This window comes from Oncorhynchus keta, chromosome 13 (genome assembly GCF_023373465.1).
Source record: "Oncorhynchus keta strain PuntledgeMale-10-30-2019 chromosome 13, Oket_V2, whole genome shotgun sequence".
Taxonomy (NCBI): Eukaryota; Metazoa; Chordata; class Actinopteri; order Salmoniformes; family Salmonidae; genus Oncorhynchus; species Oncorhynchus keta.
Genome location: NC_068433.1, coordinates 37,838,070 through 37,864,255, shown reverse-complemented (window position 1 = coordinate 37,864,255; position 26,186 = coordinate 37,838,070). Strand labels below are relative to the sequence as shown.

Below are 26,186 nucleotides of genomic sequence, written 5' to 3'. Positions count from 1 at the left end.
ATGTTTGCAGATAATTTGTTGCTGGTCTTCATCACCTTCTTTCAAAAGGTAACAAAGGTTCGCATCGTCAGGTAAATTCGGACTGACGACCTTACTTCTCATCACAACAGAGTGCCCCTCTTGCGCCTTAGCAGGTGTATGTCCTGAGAAAAGAGAGAGCATCAAATCTTATTTTATTAATTTTGGATATTAAAAAGTTCGTCTAAGGACACTATGAGAAGAAAATGAACCTATAAGAAATCAAAAAGTCATTAGAATATATCAAAGCAAGAAATTACCTGGAATATCCGTCCACCCAAATCCTGGAGTTGGAGTCCCCCATGTTCCATACTGGCGAATTATCGCACAAATCAGGAAAAATGCCAGCATTCTCATTCTGTCAAAATCCAAGTGATCACACTTCGCATCCAACCAATGCAGCAAGAAACAATGTGTGGTCATCTACACTAAGCTGTCTTTCTTTGATGCATGACGTGTATTCTCTGCCTTTTATATTTCCGTCTGTATGCACTGGATTGTTAGGAGCGAGATGACAGCGGATGAGTCGCGTTCGCGGCGCTGTCCACTGTTTAGTGGTGCTGAAATGAATAATTCATTACCTTCTAGGAAATGTTGACAATCCGCGCCAAGGGATGACTTTTCTCTGAACATTTGACTGTCAGATGTGGTCATTGTTGAATTGATGCTGTTTGCTTGAGTGCATGAGAGGTTTGAGGGATATGGGAAGATTTTGGGCAGCAGACACTAGCCAAATATCAATTATGCGTTTGCTTGACATCCATATCAATTACTTCACCCATGATTGATTCTTGTAATGTTGGGCCATCAGAAATGGATGCATTCTATTTGACCAACATTCAACCCCATGCTTAAAACACAACTCATTCAGGACGCATGTGGGTGCCAAGTGTTTGCATAGCCAACACAACATATGGGGACTATTTCTGGGAATTAAACCCAGATTATTTAATGACAAATTATGCCATATACGACCAATATGCCTACCTATAGGCTAAACCACCTATAGGCTAGGCAATATTGAAAAATAGGACTATGGGGGTGCAAAGCAAAAATTAAAGCAGGAAGCACCAGTGATTCGGTCTATAAAAAAGTGGTCAGATGAAGCAGATGCTAAACTACAGGACTGTTTCGCTAGCACAGACTGGAATATATTTTGGGATTCTTCCGATGGCATTGAGGGGTATACCACATCAGTCGCTGGCTTTATCAATAAATGCATTTAGGACGTTGTCCTCACAGTGACTGTACGTACATACCCCAACCTGAAGCCATGGATTACAGGCAACATTCGCACTGAGCTACAGGGTAGAGATGCCACTTTCAAGGAAAGGGACTCTAACCTGGAAGCTTATAAGAAATCCCGCTATGCCTTCCGACGAACCATAAAACAGGCAAAACGTACTCCGACGCTCATCGGATGCAGCAGGTCTTGCAAACTATTACAGACTACAAAAGGGAAGCACAGCCGAGAGCTGCCCAGTGACACGAGCCTACCAGATGAGCTAAATAATGCTCACTTCGAGGCAAGTAACACTGAATCATGCATGAGAGCATCAGATGTTCAAGGCGACTGTATGAACAAGCTCACCGCAGCCGATGTGAGTAAGACCTTTAAACAGGTCAACATTCACAAGGCCGCTGGGCCAGATGGTTTACCAGGACATGTACTCCGAGCATGCACTGCCAACTGGCAAGTGTCTTCACTGACATTTTCAACCTTTCCCTGTCTGAGTTTCAAGCAGACCACCATAGTCCCTGTTCCCAAGAACACTAAGGTAACCTGCCTAAATGACGACCGACCCGAAGCACTCAAGTCTGTAGCCATGAAATGCTTTGAAAAGCAGATCATTGCTCACACCAGTATCTCAGAAACCCTAGAACCACTCCAATTTGCAACCCGCACCAGCAGATCCACAGATCATGCAATCTCTATTACATGCCACACTGCCCTTTCCCATCTGGAAAAAAGGAACACCTATGTGAGAATGCTATTCATTGACTACAGCCCACCGTTCAACACCATAGTGCCCTCAAAGCTCATCACTAAGCTAAGGACCTTGGGACTAAACACCTCCCTCTGCAACTATATCCTGGACTTCCTGATGGGCTGCCCCCAAGTGGTAAGGGTAGGTAACACCACATCCGCCACGCTGATCCTCCACACAGGGATCCCTCAGGGGTGCGTGCTCAGTCCCCTCCTGTACTCCCTGTTCCCTCATGACTGCACAGCCAGATACGACTCCAACACTATCATTAAGTTTGCTGATGACACAACAGCCTGATCATCGACAACGATGAGAGTCTATAGGGAGGAGGTCAGAGACCTGACCGTGTGGTGCAAGGACAACAACCTCTCCCTCAATGTGATCAAGACAAAGGAGATGATTGTGGACAACAGGAAAGGAGGATCGAGCACGCCCCCATTATCATCGACGGGGCTGTAGTGGAAAAGGTTGAGAGCTTCAAGTTTCTTCGTGTCCACATCACCAACAAACTAACATGGTCCAAGCACACCAAGACAGTAGTGAAGAGGGCACAACAAAAGCTATTCCCCCTCAGGAGACTGAAAAGATTTGGCATGGGTCCTCAGATCCTCAAAAGAGTTTACAGCTGCACCATCGAGAGCATCCTGACTGGTTGCATCACTGCCTGGTATGGCAGCTGCTCGGCCTCCGACCGCAAGTCACTACAGAGGGTAGTGTGTACGGCCCAGTACATCACCGGGGCCAAGCTTCCATCCTGGACCTCTATACCAGGTGTTGTCAGAGGAAGGCCCTAAAAATTGTCAAAGACTGTTCTCTCTGCTACCGCACAGCAAGCGGTACCGGAGTGCCAAGTCTAGGTCCAAGAGGCTTCTAAACAGCTTCTACCCCCAAGCCATAATACTCCTGAACATCTAATCAAATGGCTACCCAGACTATTTGCATTGCCCCCCCTTACGCTGCTTCTACTCTCTGTTATTATCTTTGCATAGCCACTTTAATTACTCTACCTACATGTACATAATTATCTCAATTACCTCGACACCGGTGCCCCCCGCACATTGACACTGTATTGGTACCCCCCTTGATTACCAACAATGACGAGATGGCCTACAGGGAGGAGGTGAGGGCCCTCGGAGTGTGGTGTCAGGAAAATAACCTCACACTCAACGTCAACAAAACAAAGGAGATGATTGTGGACTTCAGGAAACAGCAGAGGGAGCACCCCCCTATCCACATCGATGGGACAGTAGTGGAGAGGGTAGTAAGTTTTAAGTTCCTCGGCGTACACATCACAGACAAACTGAATTGGTCCACCCACACAGACAGCGTCGTGAAGAAGGCGCAGCAGCGCCTCTTCAACCTCAGGAGGCTGAAGAAATTCGGCTTGTCACCAAAAGCACTCACAAACTTCTACAGATGCACAATCGAGAGCATCCTGTCGGGCTGTATCACCGCCTGGTACGGCAACTGCTCCGCCCACAACCATAAGGCTCTCCAGAGGGTAGTGAGGTCTGCACAACTCATCACCGGGGGAAAACTACCTGCCCTCCAGGACACCTACACCACCCGATGTCACAGGAAGGCCATAAAGATCATCAAGGACAACAACCACCCGAGCCACTGCCTGTTTACCCAGCTATCATCCAGAAGGCAAGGTCAGTACAGGTGCATCAAAGCAGGGACCGAGAGACTGAAAAACAGCTTCTATCTCAAGGCCATCAGACTGTTAAACAGCCACCACTAACATTGAGTGGCTGCTGCCAACACACTGACTCAACTCCAGCCACTTTAATAATGGAAATTGATGTAAAATATATCACTAGCCACTTTAAACAATGCTACTTAATATAATGTTTACATACCCTACATTACTCATCTCATATGTATAAGTATATACTGTACTCTATATCATCTACTGCATCTTTATGTAATACATGTCTCACTAGCCACTTTAAACTATGTCACTTTGTTTACATACCCTACATTACTATTCTCATATGTATATACTGTACTCGATACCATCTACTGCCTCTTGCCTATGCCGTCTGTACCATCACTCATTCATATATCTGTATGTACATATTCTTTATCCCTTTACACTTGTGTGTATAAGGTAGTAGTTTTGGAATTGTTAGGCTAGATTACTCGTTGGTTATTACTGCATTGTCGGAACTAGAAGCACAAGCATTTCCCTACACTCGCATTGACATATGCTAACCATGTGTATGTGACAAATACATTTGATTTGATTTGATTTGTACATGGCCCCACTATTGTTATTTACTGCTGCTCTTTTATTATTTGTTATTCTTATCTCTTACTTTTGGGGGGGGGGGATTTTCTTAAAACTGCATTGTTGGTTAAGGGCTTGTAGTAAAGTAAGCATTTCACTGTAAGGTCAAACACCTGTTTGATTTGATTTGATGTTGGTTCGCTTGAAAAGGCTACATGGACTGAACATGGATTAAGAGCGAGGTCAGGTTTCAATGTGTTGATCCACTGCACAGCCCTAACACTTGGCTGCCACTGAACGAGGAGAAGCAAAGTTCAAGCAAACATTGCGTCACATAATTCTGCGTGATCATCAGCAGAAAGTAACTGTAGTCTACCTAGGTTTTGTTTTTGACGCAATGACAGTTTTTTTCCCCCTAACATAAACTATTGTTTCAAAACAAAAGTGTAATTTGCGTCATTATTTAGGCTTTTGTAATTAATGTTGAGGTCCCTTAATTGCAGACATATGATATGCATGATAATACAACTCCAGTAGTCCTAATATAGTCTACATTGCTTAAATAAGGAACTGTAGCCCTATAAATAGTAGGGTCAAATTCATAATATAAATAATAAATATTTGCATTTTTATGTAAAAAATACAATATCTAATATCTCTTTTGTTGCTGAGAATTGTCCTGCACAGTAGGAAATGCAAACTTGTGGTGTATTTGAGTTTTAAAAATGCTTTTAAAGCTTGTTATTTCCAGTAACCAAAAACGTATCAACCCCCATAAAAATGTCCATTCATTAAAATCCACATGATAATTCTAATTTCCTATTGCTGCAGGATTATTTTCCTGCTGTAGCAAACTGGCTCAAATTAAGATCCTATATCTGTATATTTTCCACCTTTGCTCACTATTGGCTTTGTCAAAACATTACTCTTGATGTCTGTGTGTGGACTTCAGTCCCTTGCATGCAGCCAGGGAATGTTGACTTTCTGTTCAAAGACGAGGGTCAGATTCAATCACAAAAAGTAGTCGGCCTGGACAGTGGACTTCTAGGAATGACGAACTGGGACCATGGGATGTGTGTTGTATCCTCTTCTGAGTCCAACTGAACTCCAGTGGCATATTTCGATGTGAGAAGATAGACAGTTTACTGTTGAACCTACAGAGGAGAGGACCAACACACTGAGAGAGCATCAGTTGCTCTCATCACTTACCTTTTTTTGCCCCTGACCCGTCCCTTATCCATGACGTCACTGAACGGGTCTGCCTCTGTGGGATGAGGAAGTTCTACCTGTAGACGACCTGCTCTTGTTTGAAGCAGCCTGGGAGGTTACTAATAAACCTTAGTATTACTTGACCGAGAATTATCTGTATGGAGATAGACAATTCACTGTAAAGTCTCTTTTAATGGTCTTGGTTCTTGGAGTATAATTGTTTTGTGTCCCTCTTCAGTAAATGTTATAGTGACAGTGGATGCAAAGTTGTATGCATTGTCTACAGATACCATTGATGATCATGCAATTTTAATAGCACATCACTTATTTTAGGCAATGTTACTACTTTTGTGTAAAGATGGGTCGCAGTGAAGTGTACAAATATGGAGCAACTCTTGAAAAGTTCACGACCCCTGGATTATTGGTCCAGAGTGGTCAGATATGGGATACTATCATGATAGGGAGGATCATCTTAACATTCCTCTGGAGCTGTGACAGTTTAGCCTAATGCCAGTGTCACCTGTCATCTTCTTTTTGCTAAATATGGTCATCTTTGAATCTTTGGTCCCAAAAGAGCAAATATTGAAATACATTGAAAATACAGTGTGATTGGAGAATATTAACTGTCTCACTGTCTGAAATGTTAGACATTTAATTGAAGATAAATACACAATCTCTGTCAAATACATTTGTCTTAATGTTTGTGTAACAGGATGTGTGAACCATATGTACTATTGTTGTATACACTGTATGAACCTTAACCTTACTGAACTAGACATGAGAGTCCCAATGATCATAGAAACAATGGACGTTTTGTAGAGTAGGGCTCTTCAGTTCTGTGCACTGTATATTGACGGATCTGTTGTCTGAGTCTATCCTGTCGTTGTTGTGAAGAGTTCAGAGGTCATCACTTATGCAGTGTTGGGGATTAGTGAACCACTGTATATGCAGTCAACTAGTTCACTCCACAAAGCTCATCACTAAGCTAAGTACCCTGGGACTAAACACCTCCCTCTGCAACTGAATCCGGGACTTCCTGACCGGCCGCCCCCGGGTGGTAAGGGTAGGCAACAACACATCTGCCACGCTGATGTACTCCTGTACTCCCTGTTTACCCACAACTGCGTGGTGAGACAGCCTATAGGGAGGAGGCCAGAGACCTGGCAGTGTGGTGCCAGGACAACAACCTCTCCCTCAACGTGAGCAAGACAAAGGAGAAGATCGACTACAGGAAAAGGGGTGCCGAACACGCCCCATTCACATCGACAGGGCTGTAGTTGAGTGGGTCAAGAGTTTCAAGTTCCTTGGTGTCCACAATACCAACAAACCATCATGGTCCAAACACCCCAAGAAAGTCGTGAAGAACGCCTTTTCACCTTCAGGAGACCGAAAAGATTTGGCATGGGTCCCCAGATCCTCAAAAAGACCTACAGCTGCACCATCGAGAGCATCCTGACCAGTTGCATCACCGCCTGGTATAGCAACTGCTCGGCATCTGACCGCAAGGCGCTACAGAGTGTAGTGAGTACAGCCCAGTGTAATGGATGTGAAACGGCTAACTTAGTTAGCGGTGCACGCTAAATAGCGTTTCAATCGGTGACGTCACTTGCTCTGAGACTTTGAAGTAGTAGTTCCCCTTGCTCTGCAAGGGCCGCGGCTTTTGTGGAGCGATGGGTAACGATGCTTCGAGGGTGACTGTTATTGATGTGTGCAGAGGGTCCCTGGTTCGCGCCTGGGTATGGGCGAGGGGACGGTCTAAAGTTATACTGTTACACCAGTACATCACTGGGGCCAAGCTTCCTGCCATCCAGGACCTATATACTAGGAGGTGTCAGAGGAAGGCCCCAAAAATTGCCAAAGACTCCAGTCACCCTAGTCATAGACTGTTTTCTCTGCTACCGCATGGCAAGCAATACCAGAGAGCGAAGTCTAGGTCCAAAAGGCTCCTTAACAGCTTCTACCCCAAAGCCATAAGACTGCTGAACAATTACTAAAATGGCCACACGGACTACTTGCATTGACCCCCCCTTTTGTTTTTACACTGCAGCTACTCGCTGGTTTATTAGCTATGCATAGTCATTTGACCCCGTCCTACATGTACAAATTACCTCAACTAACCTGTACCCCCGCACATTGACTCTGTACCGCAACTCCCTGTATATAGCATCATTCTTGATGTTTTATTGTGTTACTTTTTAACATTTTTACTTTCGTTAATTTAGACTATTAATCGTGCAAAATACACAATATCATGCAGAACTATATCTTAATATGTGGACACACCCCTTATGTGTGTCATAACAAGTCACAAGTTAGAAAGTTTGTGGGATCCACACAGTGATCCAGACCAGGGCCAAGATAACAGTGGACGAATGGGGGGAGAACGTATTTTTATTTATTTTACCTTTATTTAACCAGGCAAGTCAGTTAAGAACACATTCTTATTTTCAAATGGGGTTATTCACGATGGGGTCGTTTTACGAAACACAATTTCAAGACCCAGGTGGAGCAGTGTGAGCCCCAAAAAACCCAGCCACCAAGAAAGCTATGTGCGCGGCTGCCTGGTACTCTACTACAGATGTATTATATTATATGATTTTCTATTCTATTCTATAGGTGGGACATGCAATTGGAGAATACACAATCCTGTAGTAGTACTTTCTGTCCAGAAGAGGGCAGACATGCACTTCTACAGAAGTAGGCCGACACTGTTAACGCCAATGGAGTTAGATAGAGATGATGAATCCCCAAATTGGCAGATAAAACACCATCTCCAGGATCAGAGACAAACAAATCCATCAGCAGCTTCAGAAACTATTATTTAGTGGTATTTCAGCATTGCCCCTTGTGTTTGATACTGTGATTGTGGGACTCGTGTTGGTTGGTACTGTCTTCTAGACGCTGGCTGATCGAGGGCAGTCCCTATGTGGTCCTATTTGACACGGGGTCAGCAGCCTGGAACCTGGACCGATGGAAGGGGGATCTGTGGGACGCCTGGGGTTATCGGTATGCCCGCCCATGACAGTGAGGCAAACGTTTTTGGATCCATGGTTGCCTGGTTCTTTAAAGAGGTAATTTGTCAGCTTTTTCAGGATGCTGTGAAAAATACTCTGAAAGAGGTTTAAAGATTGCTGTATGGGTTTGTTTTTTGAAGTCATGGATATCTGCTCGATGTGAATACTTTAATGTCCGATACCTTTAAAAATAAACGATACAGTAGCCTACTTCTTTTTACTCAAAACATATTCACCCTCTTGGGTAATATGAGATGATAGAGATAATCATAAGTAGTTTGTTGATTTCATTCCTAGTTAACCGACCAGCTTGGAGACTCGCCCAATGCCCTCGACCATTTCCATGAGTGGCAGGCAGGGGGAGGACTTATTCTCTGTCGCTTGCAGAAGATTCCCTTGGCAACCATCCTCACAACCCATGCCACTCTGTTGGGACAATACCTCTGTGCCGGAAATGTGGACTTCTATAACAAATTGGACAAGGTAAAGAGGCCACACACACAAACCTATAAACTTTTGTTATTTAAATTCCTCACTAACTTTTTCAGCTTTAACAATGTTGGGGTAATAATACATTAAGCGTCGTTTGAGTTAGTTTGAGTTTTGTTTTCCCCAGTATCTCTCCAGTGCGTCAGTGAGCTATAGGTCTGTGGCTTTGTTATTCAAATGCTTCAGAAAATGTTTTGCTTGTCACAGAGTCAGGTGTTTTTGTTAGATTTAGAGTTTCTCCCAGTGTCTCCCCTGTGTGTCAGTAAGCTATGGGTCTGTGTTGTGTTTGCGCTGGTTGTATGGTACTGTAATTGGCCCTCAGGCTAAGTGTAAAAAGGTCATTGTGGACCTAAAGGTCATTCACTGAGCAGGCTGGGTAATTGACAGCAGCTTCTCATTATGGAGAGGAACAGGAAGCCTCCTCCTCGCTGGCAGACAGGTTACTCAAGGGAGAGCCTTACTTCAAACATTTGTCAAACTCAAAATGAACCCCATAGCCCCAATAATAGTTAGTGTAGAACATTTGAAATAGTTTTAATCACAGGTTACATTCAGTATTTAACTGATATTTACTTAGAATGTACATGACAATTGGTAAATACACAATAGTTATCTCTTAATAATTACATATTAATGACTCTTGTGTTGATTTCTGATGTGCCCCTGTCAGCTCAACATAGACCAGGAGGCTGGTGAGGGGCAGGTCTACCATCGCTACTGTCTGGAGAGAGCTGCTGTCCACTGTGCCCATGTCTTTGCAACTGTACTTTACAACTGTACTCCTATTGAACATAAAGTGACAGAGCAGGGATATTTGATATTGAATAGGCTGGGTTTCTCTCTATCTACTGTACAGATATGGTGATGCCGAACGGATTGAACATCAAGAAGTTCTCAGCCATGCACGAGTTCCCAGAACCTTCACTCCACTAGCCAGGGTCCGATTCAGGAATTTATCAGGGGACACTTCTATGGGTAATAATTAAGTCCTAATTATGTTTTCAAGTTTGTTATCCAATATACTGCTAACGACAGTACCAGTCAAAAGTTTAGACACACCTACTAATTCAAGGGTTTTTCTTTATTTCTACTATTTTCTACATTGTAGAATAATAGTGAAGACATCAAAACTATGAAATAACGCATATGGAATCATGTAGTAACCAAAAAAGTGTTAAACAAATCAAAATACAGTGCCTTGCGAAAGTATTCGGCCCCCTTGAACTTTGCGACCTTTTGCCACATTTCAGGCTTCAAACATAAAGATCTAAAACTGTATTTTTTTGTGAAGAATCAACAACAAGTGGGACACAATCATGAAGTGGAACGACATTTATTGGATATTTCAAACTTTTTTAACAAATCAAAAACTGAAAAATTGGGCGTGCAAAATTATTCAGCCCCTTTACTTTCAGTGCAGCAAACTCTCTCCAGAAGTTCAGTGAGGATCTCTGAATGATCCAATGTTGACCTAAATGACTAATGATGATAAATACAATCCACCTGTGTGTAATCAAGTCTCCGTATAAATGCACCTGCACTGTGATAGTCTCAGAGGTCCGTTAAAAGCGCAGAGAGCATCATGAAGAACAAGGAACACACCAGGCAGGTCCGAGATACTGTTGTGAAGAAGTTTAAAGCCGGATTTGGATACAAAAAGATTTCCCAAGCTTTAAACATCCCAAGGAGCACTGTGCAAGCGATAATATTGAAATGGAAGGAGTATCAGACCACTGCAAATCTACCAAGACCTGGCCGTCCCTCTAAACTTTCAGCTCATACAAGGAGAAGACTGATCAGAGATGCAGCCAAGAGGCCCATGATCACTCTGGATGAACTGCAGAGATCTACAGCTGAGGTGGGAGACTCTGTCCATAGGACAACAATCAGTCGTATATTGCACAAATCTGGCCTTTATGGAAGAGTGGCAAGAAGAAAGCCATTTCTTAAAGATATCCATACAAAGTGTTGTTTAAAGTTTGGGAGACACACCAAACATGTGGAAGAAGGTGCTCTGGTCAGATGGAACTTTTTGGCAACAATGCAAAACGTTATGTTTGGCGTAAAAGCAACACAGCTCATCACCCTGAACACACCATCCCCACTGTCAAACATGATGGTGGCAGCATCATGGTTTGGGCCTGCTTTTCTTCAGCAGGGACAGGGAAGATGGTTAAAATTGATGGGAAGATGGATGGAGCCAAATACAGGACCATTCTGGAAGACTCCTGATGGAGTCTGCAAAAGACCTGAGACTGGGACGGAGATTTGTCTTCCAACAAGACAATGATCCAAAACATAAAGCAAAATTTACAGTGGAATGGTTCAAAAATAAACATATCCAGGTGTTAGAAATCAAATGTTATTTGTCACATACAACAAGTGTAGAATACAACAAGTGTAGAATACAACAAGTACCTTACCCTGAAATGCTTACTTACAAGCCCTTAACCAACAGTGCAGTTCAAGAAGAGTTAAGAAAATATTTACCAAAAATAATAAAAAGTAACACAATAAAATAACACTAACTGGTCTATATACAGGGGGTACCAGTCAGTGAGAAGGGATACAGCTTAGTTGAGGTAATTTGTACATGTAGGTAGGGGTGTAGTGACTATGCATAGATAATAAACAGCTAGTAGCAGCAGTGTACAAAACAAATGGGGGGGGGGGGTCAATTCATAGGGATGGTGTGTGACCTTTGGGTCTTCCACGTTACCAAAGTGTGGAACGAGCCTCTGTGTTAATGAAGGGCTTGTCAATGCGGGTTCTAATGTGATTACTTGAGTGTTGCTTTTCTGACCTGCTGATGACCTCATGATGTCTTCAGAGGAGACATCCCTGTATTGGACACCATCACGGACAGAGACGACTTCACCGTCACGAAGAGAGCCATCTATGCCACACAGGTAGGAGTTGAAGAGACAGATCATGTATGAAATATACTGCGGTAAAGGTTATAGAATAGAATAGTTGTAAGAAGTGCATTATACACAGTAATAAAGCCATTAAGTGTTAGGTTGTTGAGAATGCTGACAGTCACCATATTGTAGATTGGGTCAGGTCTACACTATGATTAAAAGACTGGCATATAGACATTTGTGTGATGAACATCAAATAAAACAGAGTTGGGGTGTGAGACAACCAGAGTGGTAGAAAGACAGAGAAAACTGGACAACAAGGTAATATAGTGATGTATCGTCCAGAAAATCCCCATACGTTGTACCCTGCTGTTTTCTGAATGGAGTAACTAAACATTGATGTGGTGGAATGGGCCGATAGGATCAATGTGAGCTATGACCCTGTAAGGTGATCAATTCAGAATGGGACTGGGGGACACCTGGTGCTAAAACCATGAATGAATGGACCCTGCAGTTATACAGCCCAGTGTTAATCATTGAACCTCCATAACACCAGGCCATGGGCCAATAGATTGGATGGTGTTGCAGTGTTTAATAGCAAAGTGCCAATAACAATGGCGTTGTCACATAGATTTATTCATGTCACACGTGTTCAGGCGTTAAAAGGATGACACAGGTGTTCGATTGGTGGACAGATGGTGGCCGTTGCCGTTTCCGTTGGCCCTGAGATGGACCAGCGCAGAATGACTTGTCTGTCTGCACTTTTGCTGCATTCACACAGTGGTTAGGGTGACAAATGGCTTTGCATGTCTGCTAAGTTCTTACGCCTCAGAGCTGACGTGAGATGTAGCAGCCTGTTCACTTGTGACATGTATTTCGCATTACTGTCTGTTCAGCAACTCTTTTACAAGCAAGTTAATATCTTCTGGGAGAAAGGCTTGTGTTTCTTTTGAGGGTAATCCCAAGAGAAGAGAATCATTAAATACCATTAGGCCAATGGATAGATATTCTTCTTCAGATCCATATTCCTGATGTCTACCCGTAAAGGTTGTTAGTCATGGATCAGTGACTTATAGATGTTGATATACGCGCCATGTTTACTGCTCAAGGCACGTGCACACTGATGACGCAGTCACAGCACAGGCACGTGCACAGACACACACACACACACACACACACACACACACACACACACACACACACACACACACACACACACACACACACACACACACACACACACACACACTGTAGTCTGTCTGTCTCTCTCTCTGCAGAGAGACAGCCTTCCTCCAGTGACCACTCACAGCGTGCGGGATGACACCTCTGACCCCATCCTGTCCAACGTGGGACGCATCGGCCTCTTCAGCGCTCGCACTGACCGAGTCAAGGTCTGCAGGATGTTCGTTCGATGTCCGTGTTTGTTTATGATAATGTTTTGCCTCGTTTATTGTGTTAAACCAGTTGAAGAATTGTCTGGAGAAGGTCTGGCAGCCGAGACATTGACAATATAGAAAGTATCATAAAGGCTCATGCGTGCTTATGATAAGTAATACCTGTTGCTTTTATGTAATGTACTATCAAAGTGTTTTTTTCCCCCCATTAGAGCAGCGGTTCCCAAACTGTTGGTCGGGATGACATTGGTATAGAAAAACGCTTTCATTGTAAACTTAAAGGACTAAAATCAAATAGAAAGTATGTGGAAAAGATAATGGACTTACACATTTTTCTAAAATAACTTATAATTGTTGAGAATTTACAATCAACTAAATAAAAGCTAGACAATTAGGCCCCCATTGACTTTGTTATAATGTTTGAGCATAAGAACAAACCATTATCCATGGCAAAATGTATAGAATTTCAGGAAACTGGCTTTAAAACTGCAACATTTTCTTTCAGCTCCATGGCAGGATGTGTGGAATTGCAAGAGATCAGCTTTGAAATTTCCTCTCCGCTGCCACGAGAATATGTTTGACTTATTCTTTGGTCTCTGTGTATGTCTTTTCACCGCACAACACTTATGGTGGGTCATGAACCAAAACGTTTGGGAACCCCTGCATTAGAGTATACAGTATATGCCATTTAGCAGACACTTTTATCCTTGGTTACTTACAGTAATGCGTGCATAGATTTGACATATGTTTGGTCCTGGAAATCAAACCCACTATCCTAGTGTTGCCAGCGCCATGCTCTACTAACTGAGCTACAGAGGACCCTTAGAGCATACAGTATAGCCAGTGTAGTGCTGATCTATATTTTATTCTAAATGGTACTAACAGACATGTTTCCTGATACTATCAGATAGTGTTCCACCCAGAGTTCCTGTCCCCCACCAGTCCCCTGCTTCCTATGGACAATAGGGAGTTTGTACGAGGCTGTCGCCTGGGGGTCTTCCCTTCTTACTACGAGCCCTGGGGATACACACCAGGTGACCTGTCACACTTATACAGCCTGCAAACATAAACTCCATCACTTTGGTTTTCTCTGGCTAATGTTTATGTCTCTGTTTTTGTGTATTCCTTCATGTGTGTGATGTGTGGGTGCACTATTATGTTGTCGTTGTTGTTGTTCCCCAGCTGAGTGTACTGTGATGGGGGATACCCAGTGTGACCACCAACCTGTCTGGCTTCGGCTGCTTTTTGGAGGAACATGTGTCAGACACCACAGCATGCGGTATGTACAGTACATGCGTACACACCTCTTCAGTTTCATAACCAAATCAGTGCATAGTTTGATTGACCTCTTATGGAAGAGCTCTGATATATTTGGGGAGTTCCCCGAAAACCCAGAAGAACAGAGTGACTCTCTTTTTATAGCCCCTACTTCAAGTCAGCAGTTTAGAATAGAATAAATACTCTGTTTATAATAGAATGGAATACATTATTCCTGCGTCTCACTGGTCCGTACCTGTCCCGCTCCTCTCAGGAATCTACATAGTGGACCGGCAGTTTAGTAAATGACAAGACATCCTTTGGTATTTGTCCAATCTCTTACTACTGTTTTCTGAGCACTTCCTTTTTTACATTTAAATTTGTATTTTATTTGATTTATTTCACCTTTATTTAACCAGGTAGGCTAGTTGAGAACAAATTCTCATTTGCAACTGCGACCTGGCCAAGATAAAGCATAGCAGTGTGAACAGACAACAACACAGAGTTACACATGGAGTGAACAATAAACAATAAACAAGTCAATAACAGTAGAAAAAAAGAAAGAATCTATGTACATTGTGTGCAAAAGGCAGGAGGAGGTAGGCAATAAATAGGTCATAGGAGCGAATAATTACAATTTAGCAGATTAACACTGGAGTGATAAATGATCAGATGAACATGTGCAGGTAGAGATACTGGTGTGAGAGCAGAAAAGTAAATAAAATAAAAACAGTATGGGGATGAGGTAGGTAAATTGGGTGGGCTATATACCGATGGACTATGTACAGCTGCAGCGATCAGTTAGCTGCTCAGATAGCAGATGTTTAGAGTTGGTGAGGGAGATAAAAAGTCTCTAACTTCAGAGATTTGTGCAATTCGTTCCAGTCACTGGCAGCAGAGAACTGGAAGGAAAGGCGGCCAAATGAGGTTTTGGCTTTAGGGATGACCAGTGAGATACACCTGCTGGAGCGTGTGCTATGGGTTGGTGTTGCCATCGTGATCAGTGAACTGAGATAAGGCAGAGCTTTACCTAGCATGGACTTGTAGATGACCTGGAGCCAGTGGGTCTGGCGGCAAACATGTAGCGAGGGCCAGCCGACTAGAGCATACAGGTCGTAGTGGTGGGTGGTAATATGGTGCTTTAGTAACAAAACGGATGGCACTGTGATAAACTGCATCCAGTTTGCTGAGTAGAGTATTGGAAGCTATTTTGCAGATGACATTGTCAAAGTCGAGGATCGGTAGGATAGTCAGTTTTACTAGGGTAAGTTTGGCGGCGTGAGTGAAGGAGGCTTTGTTGCGAAATAGAAAGCCGACTCTAGATTTGATTTTGGATTGGAGATGTTTGATATGAGTCTGGAAGGAGAGTGAGCAGTTTAGCCAGACACCTAGGTACTTATAGATGTCCACATATTCTAGGTCGGAACCAGGCAGCGAACGGTTGAAAAGCATGCATTTGGTTTTACTAGCGTTTAAGAGCAGTTGGAGGCCACGGAAGGAGTGTTGTATGGCATTGAAGCTCATTTGGAGGTTAGATAGCATAGTGTCCAAGGAAGGGCTAGAAGTATACAGAATGGTGTCGTCTGCATAGAGGTGGATCAGGGAATCGCCCGCAGCAAGAGCGACATCATTGATATATACAAGAGAAAAGAGAATTGAACCCTGTGGTACCTCCATAGAGACTGCCAGATGACCGGACAACATGCCCTCCGATTTGACACACTGAACTCTGTCTGCAAAGTAGTTGGTGAACCAGGCAAGGCAGTCATTAGAAAAACCGAGGCTACTGAGTCTGTCGATAAGAATATGGTGATTGACAGAGTCGAAAGCCTTGGCCAGGTCGATGAAGACGGCTGCACAGTACTGTCTTTTATCGTTGGCGGTTATGATATCGTTTAGTACCTTGAGCGTGGCTGAGGTGCACACGTGACCGGCTCGGAAACCGCATTGCACAGCGGAGAAGGTTCCTTCTTGAGTAAAACAACCTCTCCCTGTTTCTCTCTTTCTCTGCTCATGTGTTCACGGTTTGTATGTTGTATGTATTGTACAGGTGCAGTTGCGCTGTGGTTTGTCCAGAGACATGAATAATGTGTCTCTCTCTCTCTCTCTCTCTCTCTCTCTCTCTCTCTCTCTCTCTCTCTCTCGCTCTCTCTCTCTCTCTGTGCCCCCCTTCCCCCTCGGCGTCAGTGCACTCTAACCCCCACCACAGTGATGAGGAGGATGATGACGAAGAGCCATATGATGAAGATGAGTTGGCAGAGCGGGACAGGTAGAACATCAAAGCCCCCTTCACTGTGGGTTTCACCCCCGAGGGCAAGAAGACACACCCAGGAGAGACTGCCAACCGAGAGATCTCTCGCTACTAGCCTGGGATGGCCAACCCTGGTCCGTGAGAGCTGCAGTATGTGCAGGTTTTTGTTCCAGCCCAGAACGTACGATATTGGATCTGTTGTAGGGACACTGAGCCTTAAACAGCTGTTACACATACCACCTTTGCATATTTTCCAAGAGAAAATAGCTATTATTTTGATGATCAAGTCCCCTCACGCCCATAGGAAATGAGACATGAATCGTTGAATCAATAATTATATATCAGGAATTGCATTGAGAGGTCTCTCTCTCTATAGCCTGGGATGGCCAACCCTAGTCCTGAGTACATTACTTCTATGATCAGACAAGTGTTGCTATGAATTCAAAATCATTTTATTAAACATTTTCTTGAAATAATACATTCAAACATGTTCAGTGTAGCCGTACTTTAAGAGCCCAGTGTTTTTCTCACGTCGCATTAAATAGTCTACATCCAACAACAAGAGATCAACAGATGCAATAGATTAGGATGTTGTCAACAATAATAAATACATGATAAAATTCATCAGAAGTACTCTCTTTTCCATGCCGGCAAGTCTTGAAAGTACAGCTGTTCAGGATTTTCTTCTTCTGAAACGAAAAAAGATAAGTGCAATTAACTTTATGGCAATTTCAAACCTATAGCTTGGATGTAGTTAAGGGAACCCGATGCCTGAATTAGCGCTTATTGAGGTGTGCGCTTCCTGGCTAGCTTGGATGTGTCCTTAACCATTACCGTAGGCTGCAATATGACCCAACTCACCATCCTCCTTGGCTTGCTGCAGGAAATTGAGCAGGACTGTGGCTGCCTGGTTCACACTGAGTTTCTCTGTGTTTTGACTCCGAGTCTCTGAAAAGAGGATGCCATACAGAGTAATGACAGGTAAAAGATGATGGTAAAATCTCACATCACCCTATTCCCCATACAGTGTACTACTTTACAGAGCCATACAGGAGCAGAGCCATACAAAGTAAGAATATGTGCGTGTTGCCAAATACAAGCGTACTGTATTTACCTAAATGTAATGTGTCATATACGTCTCCCTCTTTCCTGTCCTCGCTGATGAACCGCCGTCCCTCTGTAATAACATACACAGTCACACAGTTATGAAATACAATATATTTGAGTTGCATTCATAAATAAACATACATAATTAGGAGATAATAGGACAACTTCAGATTTAAATTATGTTAATCCCTTTACATGAAAGATTATTATAACCACAAAAACAGCTTATAAATACATATTATTTCCAATTATTCTGTGTGGAGGACATAAATGCAGAAACACATTTGAAAGGTATGTCAAAGGAATGCAAAAAGTATGATTAGGCTAATATAGGTAGAAGACATACGGGTGCCCTTGAGGTACAGCATTGCCTGAGGTGACCAATTTCTCCTCTGGAAACTGCCCTTCGGTGCGCTCCACGAATGGGAGACGAGCGTTACCAGAAGTAAAAGAGCAAGTGCATACGCTGTAATAGTCCTCACACCCTGAAACCGTCAAAAGTAGAGTTGTGCTATATGAACAAGCAGACAATGTAAAACAAATATGCGTTCAAAATGAATGACAAGGAAATCATTTGCATGTGCCATGCTCATCTCCATTCATAAAAACGCAAAAGATCAAAATGTACCTCAAACAGGCAACTTACCTTCATTGCGACGGGGGATATTAGATCCCTGTAATGCCAGTAGAGATCCGTTTCAAGTGGAAAAGGGCAGAAGTTGTGTGCCTTGGCAGATGTTACCCCTGTATTTATATTGGACTGGTGAGGGAGACCTCGTAGCCCACAGCGCAACGCGTTATGGATGTCAACGGCAATAGGTCATGTCAATTTGATGAAAGAGAGGTGGACTCCAAGCGCAGAGAGGGAATGCAGAGAGGAACCAATCAAATCAATTACTCACATTTTAATGTACACAATACACCATTTTATGTATACAATTAGCTGCCAAAGGCAATCATAGATCTACAGTGCCTTCAAAAGTATTCACACCCCTTGAATTTGTACACATTTATTGTGTTACAAAGGTGGGATTACAATGGATTTAATTGTCATTATTTGTTAATGATCTACACAAAATACCCTTGTAATGGCAAAGTTGAAACAAATTCAAAAGTTTGTTAAAAAGTCATGAAAAATTAGACAGTAATACAGTATATCTTCATTACGTAATTATTCGACCCACCGAGTCAATACGTGTTAGTAATTACAGCTGTGAGTCTTTCTGGTTCTCTAAAAGCTTTCAATACCTTGATTGTACAATATTTGCAGGTTAACATCTAAATTATTCATGCTCTGTCAAATTGGTTGTTGATCTTTGTTAGACAGCCATTTTCAAGTCTTGCCATATATTTTCAAGACGATTTAAGTCAAAACTGTAGGAACATTAGATGGACATTGGTAAGCAACTCCAGTGTATATTTGGCCTTGTGTTTTAGGTTATTTTCCTGCTGAAAGGTGAATTTGTCTCACAGTGTCTGTTGGAAAGCAGACTGAACCAGGTTTTCCTCTAGGATTTTGCTGGTGCTTAGCTCTATTACATATATTTTTGTCCTAAAAAAATCCCTAGTCCTTGCCGATGACAAGCATATCCATAACATTCAGCCACCACCGTGCTTGAAAATATGAATAGTGGTACTCAGTGAGTTAGGAAGGACGCCTTAATCTTTGTAGTGATTGGGTATATTGATACACCATTCAAAGTGTAATGAATAACTTCACCATGCTCAAAGGGATATTCAATGTCTGCTTTTATGAGAAAAGAAATGCCATCTACCAATAGGTGCCCTTCTTAGAGAAACCTTCCTGGTCTTTGTAGTTGAATCTGTGTTTTAAATTTACTGCTTGACTGAGGGACCTTACAGATAATGAATTGTATGTGTGGGGTACAGAGATGAGGTACTCATTCAAAAATAATGTACAAAATCTATTATTGCAAACAGAGTGAGTCCATGCAACTTAATATGTGACTTGTTAGACACATTTTTACTCCTGAACTTATTTAGGCTTGCTATAATGAAGAGGTTGAATACTTATTGACTGAAAACATTTCAGCTTTTTAACATTTTATTTGTAAAAATGTCAAAAAATATACAGCACCAGTCAAAAGTTTGGACACACCTACTCAGTCCAGGGTTTTTCTATATTTTTACTATTTTCTACATTGTAGAATAAAAGTGAAGACATCAAACCTATGAAATAACACATATGGAATCATGTAGTAACCAAAAACGTGTTAAACAAATCATAATATATTTTATATTTGAGATTCTTTAAAGTAGCCACCCTTTGCCTTGATGACAGCTTTGCACATGCTTGGCATTCTCTCAACCAGCTTCATGAAGTAGTCACCTGGAATGCATTTCAATTAACAGGTGTCCCTTGTTAAAAGATCATTTGTGGAATTGCTTTCCTTCTTAATGTGTTTGAGCCAATCAGTTGTGTTGTGACAAGGTCGGGGTGGTATACAGAAGAAGATAGCCATTGTGACGTAGAAGTCCATCACTGGCCGCGGGCAGCATTTGGTACTTTAACACACGCACACATTCATCACTCCTCCCTGCTCCATTATCAGATAAGTTAACAATGTGGGTCGACACACAAGTTAACTTCTCTATCTTAGTACATACATGTCACACTTACTTCAGCAACCAGTTATGGGATAAAGAAATAATCAGACATGTGGTCATATTTAATATAAGCAATATTTATTATACTTATCAATGTTATGGATGAGCGTGTTTGTTTGTTTGTTCTGTTCCTCTCTCTCTCCATCTCTGTAGCTTCCGGGTATGCTGGATAAGGACCCGAGCTAAGGGAATGGGATGACTTTGTAGTGCCTGTCCCGAATGGCTCATTAATGTAAATGGGCATATTGAAAGACACTATGTCAGTAGTGAAGTATCCTAACTTTTGACTGGTACTGTAATTCCACTTTGACATTATGGGGTGTTGTATGTAGTCTAGTGACAAACAAACATCTACATTTAATAACTTTTAAATTCAGGCTGTAACACAACTTTTGGAAAAAGTCAAGGGGTGTGACTATTTTCTAAAGCCACTGTTTAAGGTCATATTTGATCAAAATTAAAGAAAGAAGCCATTTCATGCAAAATGCTGAGACACTATCAGTATTCTTACTGTTGTAAAAAATGAAAGTAATTGCTTTGGAAATATTGATATGTTTACTTCTTGTGCAGTGAAGCAGTTCATGGATAGATGCCTGGTCGTTTTTATGAATGAACAGCTGACAGTCTCCCAATGAATGTAGGAGTGTTTGATTGGGATAGACTCAGGGAAGCTGGAGGTGATGGGTTCCCTGGGATTCTCATTGACATTACCATCAATTATTATATATAGCCTAATGCTGGTAAACAATCCACAACTAAAACTAAACAATTGCAGAGAAGTTTAGCAGTAGGCCTAGCATATGCCTACAGTGAAATGTGTATTGAGACAAAGAATACATTCTTCCAAAAGGTATTCATACATTAAAAATGAACAAAATGATAGTAGGACCATCTGGAGCTGTGATAGTTAAATAAAACAGTACAAATAAAAGCTCTACAATCTTACAACTTATGTGGATAAATGTTGGGATAAATAGGCCAGCCATTATAATGTGTTCCATTTTCATTTTTTGGGGTACCGAGTGGCGCTGTGGCCTAAGGCACTGCATCTCAATGGTAGAGGTATCACAACAGACACTCTGGTTCGAATCCAGGCCATGATTGGGAGTTTCATAGGGTGGTGCAGAATTGGCCCACTGTCGTCCAGGTTTGCCGGTGTAAGAATTTGTTCATAACGGACTTGGCAAGTTAAGTAAAGGTTAAATACAAAAGCCCATTCATGTGAGTAGTGATGTCATGTTTTTGACCCTGTGAGGCTATTACCATAGTGTATACAAGTGCCTTGTTTGGCATGTGCCATTGTGTAGATTGATGAGGGAAACTATTTAATACATTTTAGAATTAGACTGTAGCGTAACAAAATGTGAAAAAAGTCAAGGGGTTTCAGAACAAAAATATTAACGCAAAATGCAACAATTTTACTGAGTTACAAGTCATATAAGGAAATCAGCCAATTGAAATAAATAAAGGCCCTAATCTATGGATTTCACATGACTGGCCATGGGTGGGAAAAGGCCCACCCACTTGGGTGCCAGGCCCACCCACTGGGGAGCCAGCCCCAGTCAATCAGAATGAGTTTTTCCCCACAAAAGGGCTTTATTGTAGACAGAAATACTCAGTTTCATCAGCTGTTCGGGTAGCTGGTCTCAAGACGATCCCGCAGGTGAAGAAGCCGGACAGGGAGGTCCTAGGCTGGCGTGGTCGGAGTAGAGTTTGGGTTGGTCTGCGGTTGTGAGGCCGGTTGGACGTACTGCCAAATTCATTAAAACGACTTTGGAGGCGGCTTATGGTAGGGAAATTCAATTATCTGGCAACAGCTCTGGTGGACATTCCTGCAGTCAGCATACCAATTGCACACTCCATCAAAACTTGAGACATCTGTGACATTGTGTTGTGTGACAAAACTGCACATTTTAAAGTGGTATTTTATTGTCCCCAGCACAAGGCACACCTTTGTAATGATCATGCTGTTTAATTTGTTTCTTAATATGCGACATCTGTCAGGTGGGTGGATTATCTTGGCAAATTATAAATCTTGACTAACAGGGATGTAAACAAATGTGTGCACATAATTTGAGAGAATTAAGATTTGTGCTCGTATGGAACATTTCTGGGATCTTTTATTTCAGCTCATGAAACATGGGACCAACACTTAAGATGTTGCATTTATGTTTTTGTTCAGTATATTTGTAATTTGTCACAATCAAAGCACAATGAATGACACACAATGGCACAAGGCAAGTTCTTTTAAAAGTGTAATTACAAAAGTGTCAGACAAACCATTGTCATTTCACATGTAACCATTCCATTCAGTTCCTCCATTCCTATAGTTTAGATTGATACAATTCCAACTCAAATGTTGCTCTTTAAAAAAATCAAAACAAAATCTACAGAAGTTCTCATCCAGTCATACACAGAAATGACAGAAAAATAAGGGGAAAATATGCAACTGCCAGATCTGGTACTCATAACAGGCGTGAGAGAAAAGGAAAGTAAACCTATTTTCTTCCACAGGACTCAAGTTGTAGTCCAGAAAGCACAGGCACCATAAGTAAGACCAGGAGTCTTTCCAATACCTGACCAGGAAACCACCTATAACTATGGCTTCGAGCTTTCCCTGGTCATATTGTCAGGAAACCCTAACATGGTCTAAGATCTGTTTGTGCCGTCTTGCTAACCCCTAGTTCATTTTTGGAAAGACAGCACAGCTTTAGGAAAACCCCCTAGCCACATCTACATTGTAATAATAGGACTAGCTCTCCTCCTCCACACCTCTTCTGAGATTGTCCAGAGGCTATCTTCAGAGGCGATGACATGGTGAGTTTGTCTGTACATTCAATAGTAGAGTAAGAGAGCCAAAATGCTTCTCTTCAGTCCATTAGAGGGACTCTCCTCCTCGTGGGGAGTTCTCCAGTAGAGGAGAGCAGCATTCAACAACGACATGTAAAACATTCTGGGGTAGCCATCGTAACCAACTCCAGATTAATTAGTAACTGTCGCCCGTAGCAACCAGGACTGGTACCTTTGAATGGTACGGACCTTAAAACTGCAGAATCAAGATACAAAAAAAGCAGACAGTTTTCCCTTTAAAATGGGAAGAGGTCTTCATATACAAAGTCTCATGAAAATGACCTAGCTAACTGTTGGAAGTAAGCAATTGACCAATGGGGGTTAAGTGGCTTTATGAGAACTACTGAATCATAAATATAATAGAGATGTATTTTCTTCATGAACAAAAAGTCACTGTTATACCATGGTGTTGCTCTCTCCCACTTTGTCCACAAACTGAAAGAGAGAGAGAAAATAAACAAATATAAGTCAACAGTCTAACGTCCCCTTTGCAAAGTAGAGGAAAATAGATGACATATACAAGCTTCACTAAAACGTTTAGTGCATAGTTGTACACGGGAAATGAAATGTTTGCTTGACGTGACTGAGTAGACTATACAAAACAGTGTGAAGGATAAATGCTGTTGCCCTAGTATAAATTACTTCCAATGCCAATGGTTCCCTACTCTGGTCAGGCATAAGGCAACATTACAATATAACATACATTATAAACAGATGTGGATCATGCTCACATGCAAGGGAAAATCTGCAGTGACTGACCAAGACTGCGGATTGTCCTCAGAGTTAATTACGAAGGCTTTAAAGAGAGAGACACATTCTCCTCAAAACAAGTGACTCCACAAACATACACCTCAGAACACACACACACACACACACACACACACACACACACACACACACACACACACACACACACACACACACACACACACACACACACACACACACACACACACACACACACACATATGAGAAGATTGAGTGACACTGTAAGAGACACTACAGCCTTCCAGAACCACTGTCAGAAACAAAGTGGACCCTGTGTTGTCTTTATAACCACCTCAGCCCACACAGCACCCACTGCATTGTAGCTCATGTTCCCATACTCTTACTCACCCAGTGGTGTAGTGGAGGGTAAACGCAAGTAAACACAGTTTACCCACCGGGAAAAATACATAGAAACTATAGGAGCGTTAGTTTTTCGCCACAACCGGCGACCAGAATTAACCCAACATCACTGTACTCACCCCACTGATGAATGGGAGGTTTAGCAGGGAGCCCAGGATGGGTATCCTTCTGATGAAGCCTACTGCCACTGGGAAGAAACCCCTGGAGAAGATAAAGAGAAAGACAGAGAGAGGGGGCAGAGAAAGAGAGTTAGTTGATAACAGCAAGCACATGATGATGGACTACGGCTCTTTACACGCAGCAAGCCCTTGCATTAAATGGGGGGCTGCACTTAACAGGGGGTGGGGGCGAGACACAGTTGACAGGATAAAACAAAGTTTGGCTTGATTCCCTCCAGACTAGATCTTATTCTAAAGATAAGCTTAACAAACTGAGCCTGGTGCCTGTACTGTCCCCACCTGAATAAAAGGAAGAAGCCATAGACCTCCAGGACCACTCCCACAATGGGCCAGCCTATAAGAACGATCAACACTCCACCCAGGAAGAAGCTGGTGGCCTTCATCTTGTGTTTCTGGAAGAAGAAGCGGAATGTCCTCTCCAGACCGATCACAAACGACAGGCCAGCCACAAACAAGATCTGAAGAGACAGATAGAAGGGACAGGGAACAGACAATGTCAATGTTTGTTGACAATGACAGAGTACTTCACAATTACTACTCTATAAAGGTGGTGATTGTTGAGAGAGAGGCACACACTGATAGAGGGTGAACTGTTAACCCTCAAGCAAGGAGCTCTGACTGCAGCTGTGTGTTTCTTCAGTGTCACTCAGAGATAATGGAATTGCAGATCACACCAACATCCAACAAATATAGCAAAACATAAGCCTCATGTATGTAGCTGCAGAAGGTAGGCAAACATCCTGAATATGAACTGTGGATGGTGATGATGAAATCACTCACATTTCCTATTGCAAGGAGGGCTTTGTCAAAAAACAGGATCATTCCAAAGAAGAGGAAAAACACACCGAAGCCTGTAAGTCCCATTCCGATCTCTGCAAGAAAAAGGAATCACATTATTTCAAGTATCCAAGCACACTAACGTTAATACGTTTCAAATCACCGGAGGCTGCTGGGGGGAGGACGGCTCATTATAATGCCCGGAACGGAGCGAATGGATGGCATCCAACATACCATTCCAACGAGCCTGTTCTCCCCAATTAGGTGCCACCAACCTCCTGTGGTTTCAATGTACGTCCTCGCTCCCTTGCCAGCCATCTGGCTCAGAATTAATGTCATTAATTCGCTAGCTAACGTTAGCTGTCAATGGTCACTATCTAGCAAAACATACTATTTAGCTAGCTAGCTGTTTCTAGCTGGTTTCCTCACATAAAATAATAGCCTAGCTTAATTTAGCTAGTAATGTAGCTGAGAGAGGCTAGCTTGCTAACGTTAGCTAGAGAGCTGGAACAAGTTGGCCAGCAGCAACAGCCGTTAGATAAAATAGAAATCGCCTTACTCTGTGAGTCCGTTAGAGAGATCATTTTGTCAATGAATCAACAGCTTGTAAAATTTACAAGTTGACACTGTTAATTGTACTGTACTAAAATACAAGTTAAAGTACTATTACAACAGCTGCCACTGTAGCACAAGCCACGTCTTCCGGAAACACGCCTTCTTGGTTACATTAGAAAGATTATTCTTCCGGACAAAATCAGGGGGGCATTCAACATTCTTAAAGGTTGTATCAAAATGTTGGTGAA

General features: G+C 42.4%; 2 protein-coding genes and 1 pseudogene across 2 annotated transcripts; 1 reads left to right on the top strand and 2 right to left on the bottom strand.

The window, feature by feature from the left end:
- LOC118392772 (glycogen [starch] synthase, liver-like) lies at positions 1–16,807 on the top strand (annotated as a pseudogene).
- Positions 16,808–17,150: 343 nt separating this feature from the next.
- Positions 17,151–18,611, bottom strand: LOC118392272 (spexin prohormone 1-like). The gene is made up of 5 exons (XM_035784074.1): positions 18,468–18,611; positions 18,168–18,306; positions 17,829–17,891; positions 17,576–17,662; positions 17,151–17,403 (listed from the first exon to the last, which is right to left on the bottom strand). The coding sequence occupies exons 1-5, from the start codon at positions 18,471–18,473 to the stop codon at positions 17,339–17,341; spliced, it is 360 nt and encodes a 119-aa protein (XP_035639967.1). The 5' UTR covers positions 18,474–18,611; the 3' UTR covers positions 17,151–17,338.
- A 4,080-nt stretch (positions 18,612–22,691) lies between these two features.
- On the bottom strand, positions 22,692–26,114 carry LOC118392271 (vesicle transport protein GOT1B-like). Its single transcript, XM_035784073.2, has 5 exons — positions 25,943–26,114; positions 25,387–25,478; positions 24,886–25,064; positions 24,547–24,628; positions 22,692–23,734 (listed from the first exon to the last, which is right to left on the bottom strand). Exons 1-5 carry the CDS (start codon positions 25,965–25,967, stop codon positions 23,696–23,698), a joined length of 417 nt encoding a protein of 138 aa, XP_035639966.1. The 5' UTR covers positions 25,968–26,114; the 3' UTR covers positions 22,692–23,695.
- Between the last annotated feature and the right edge of the window lie 72 nt (positions 26,115–26,186).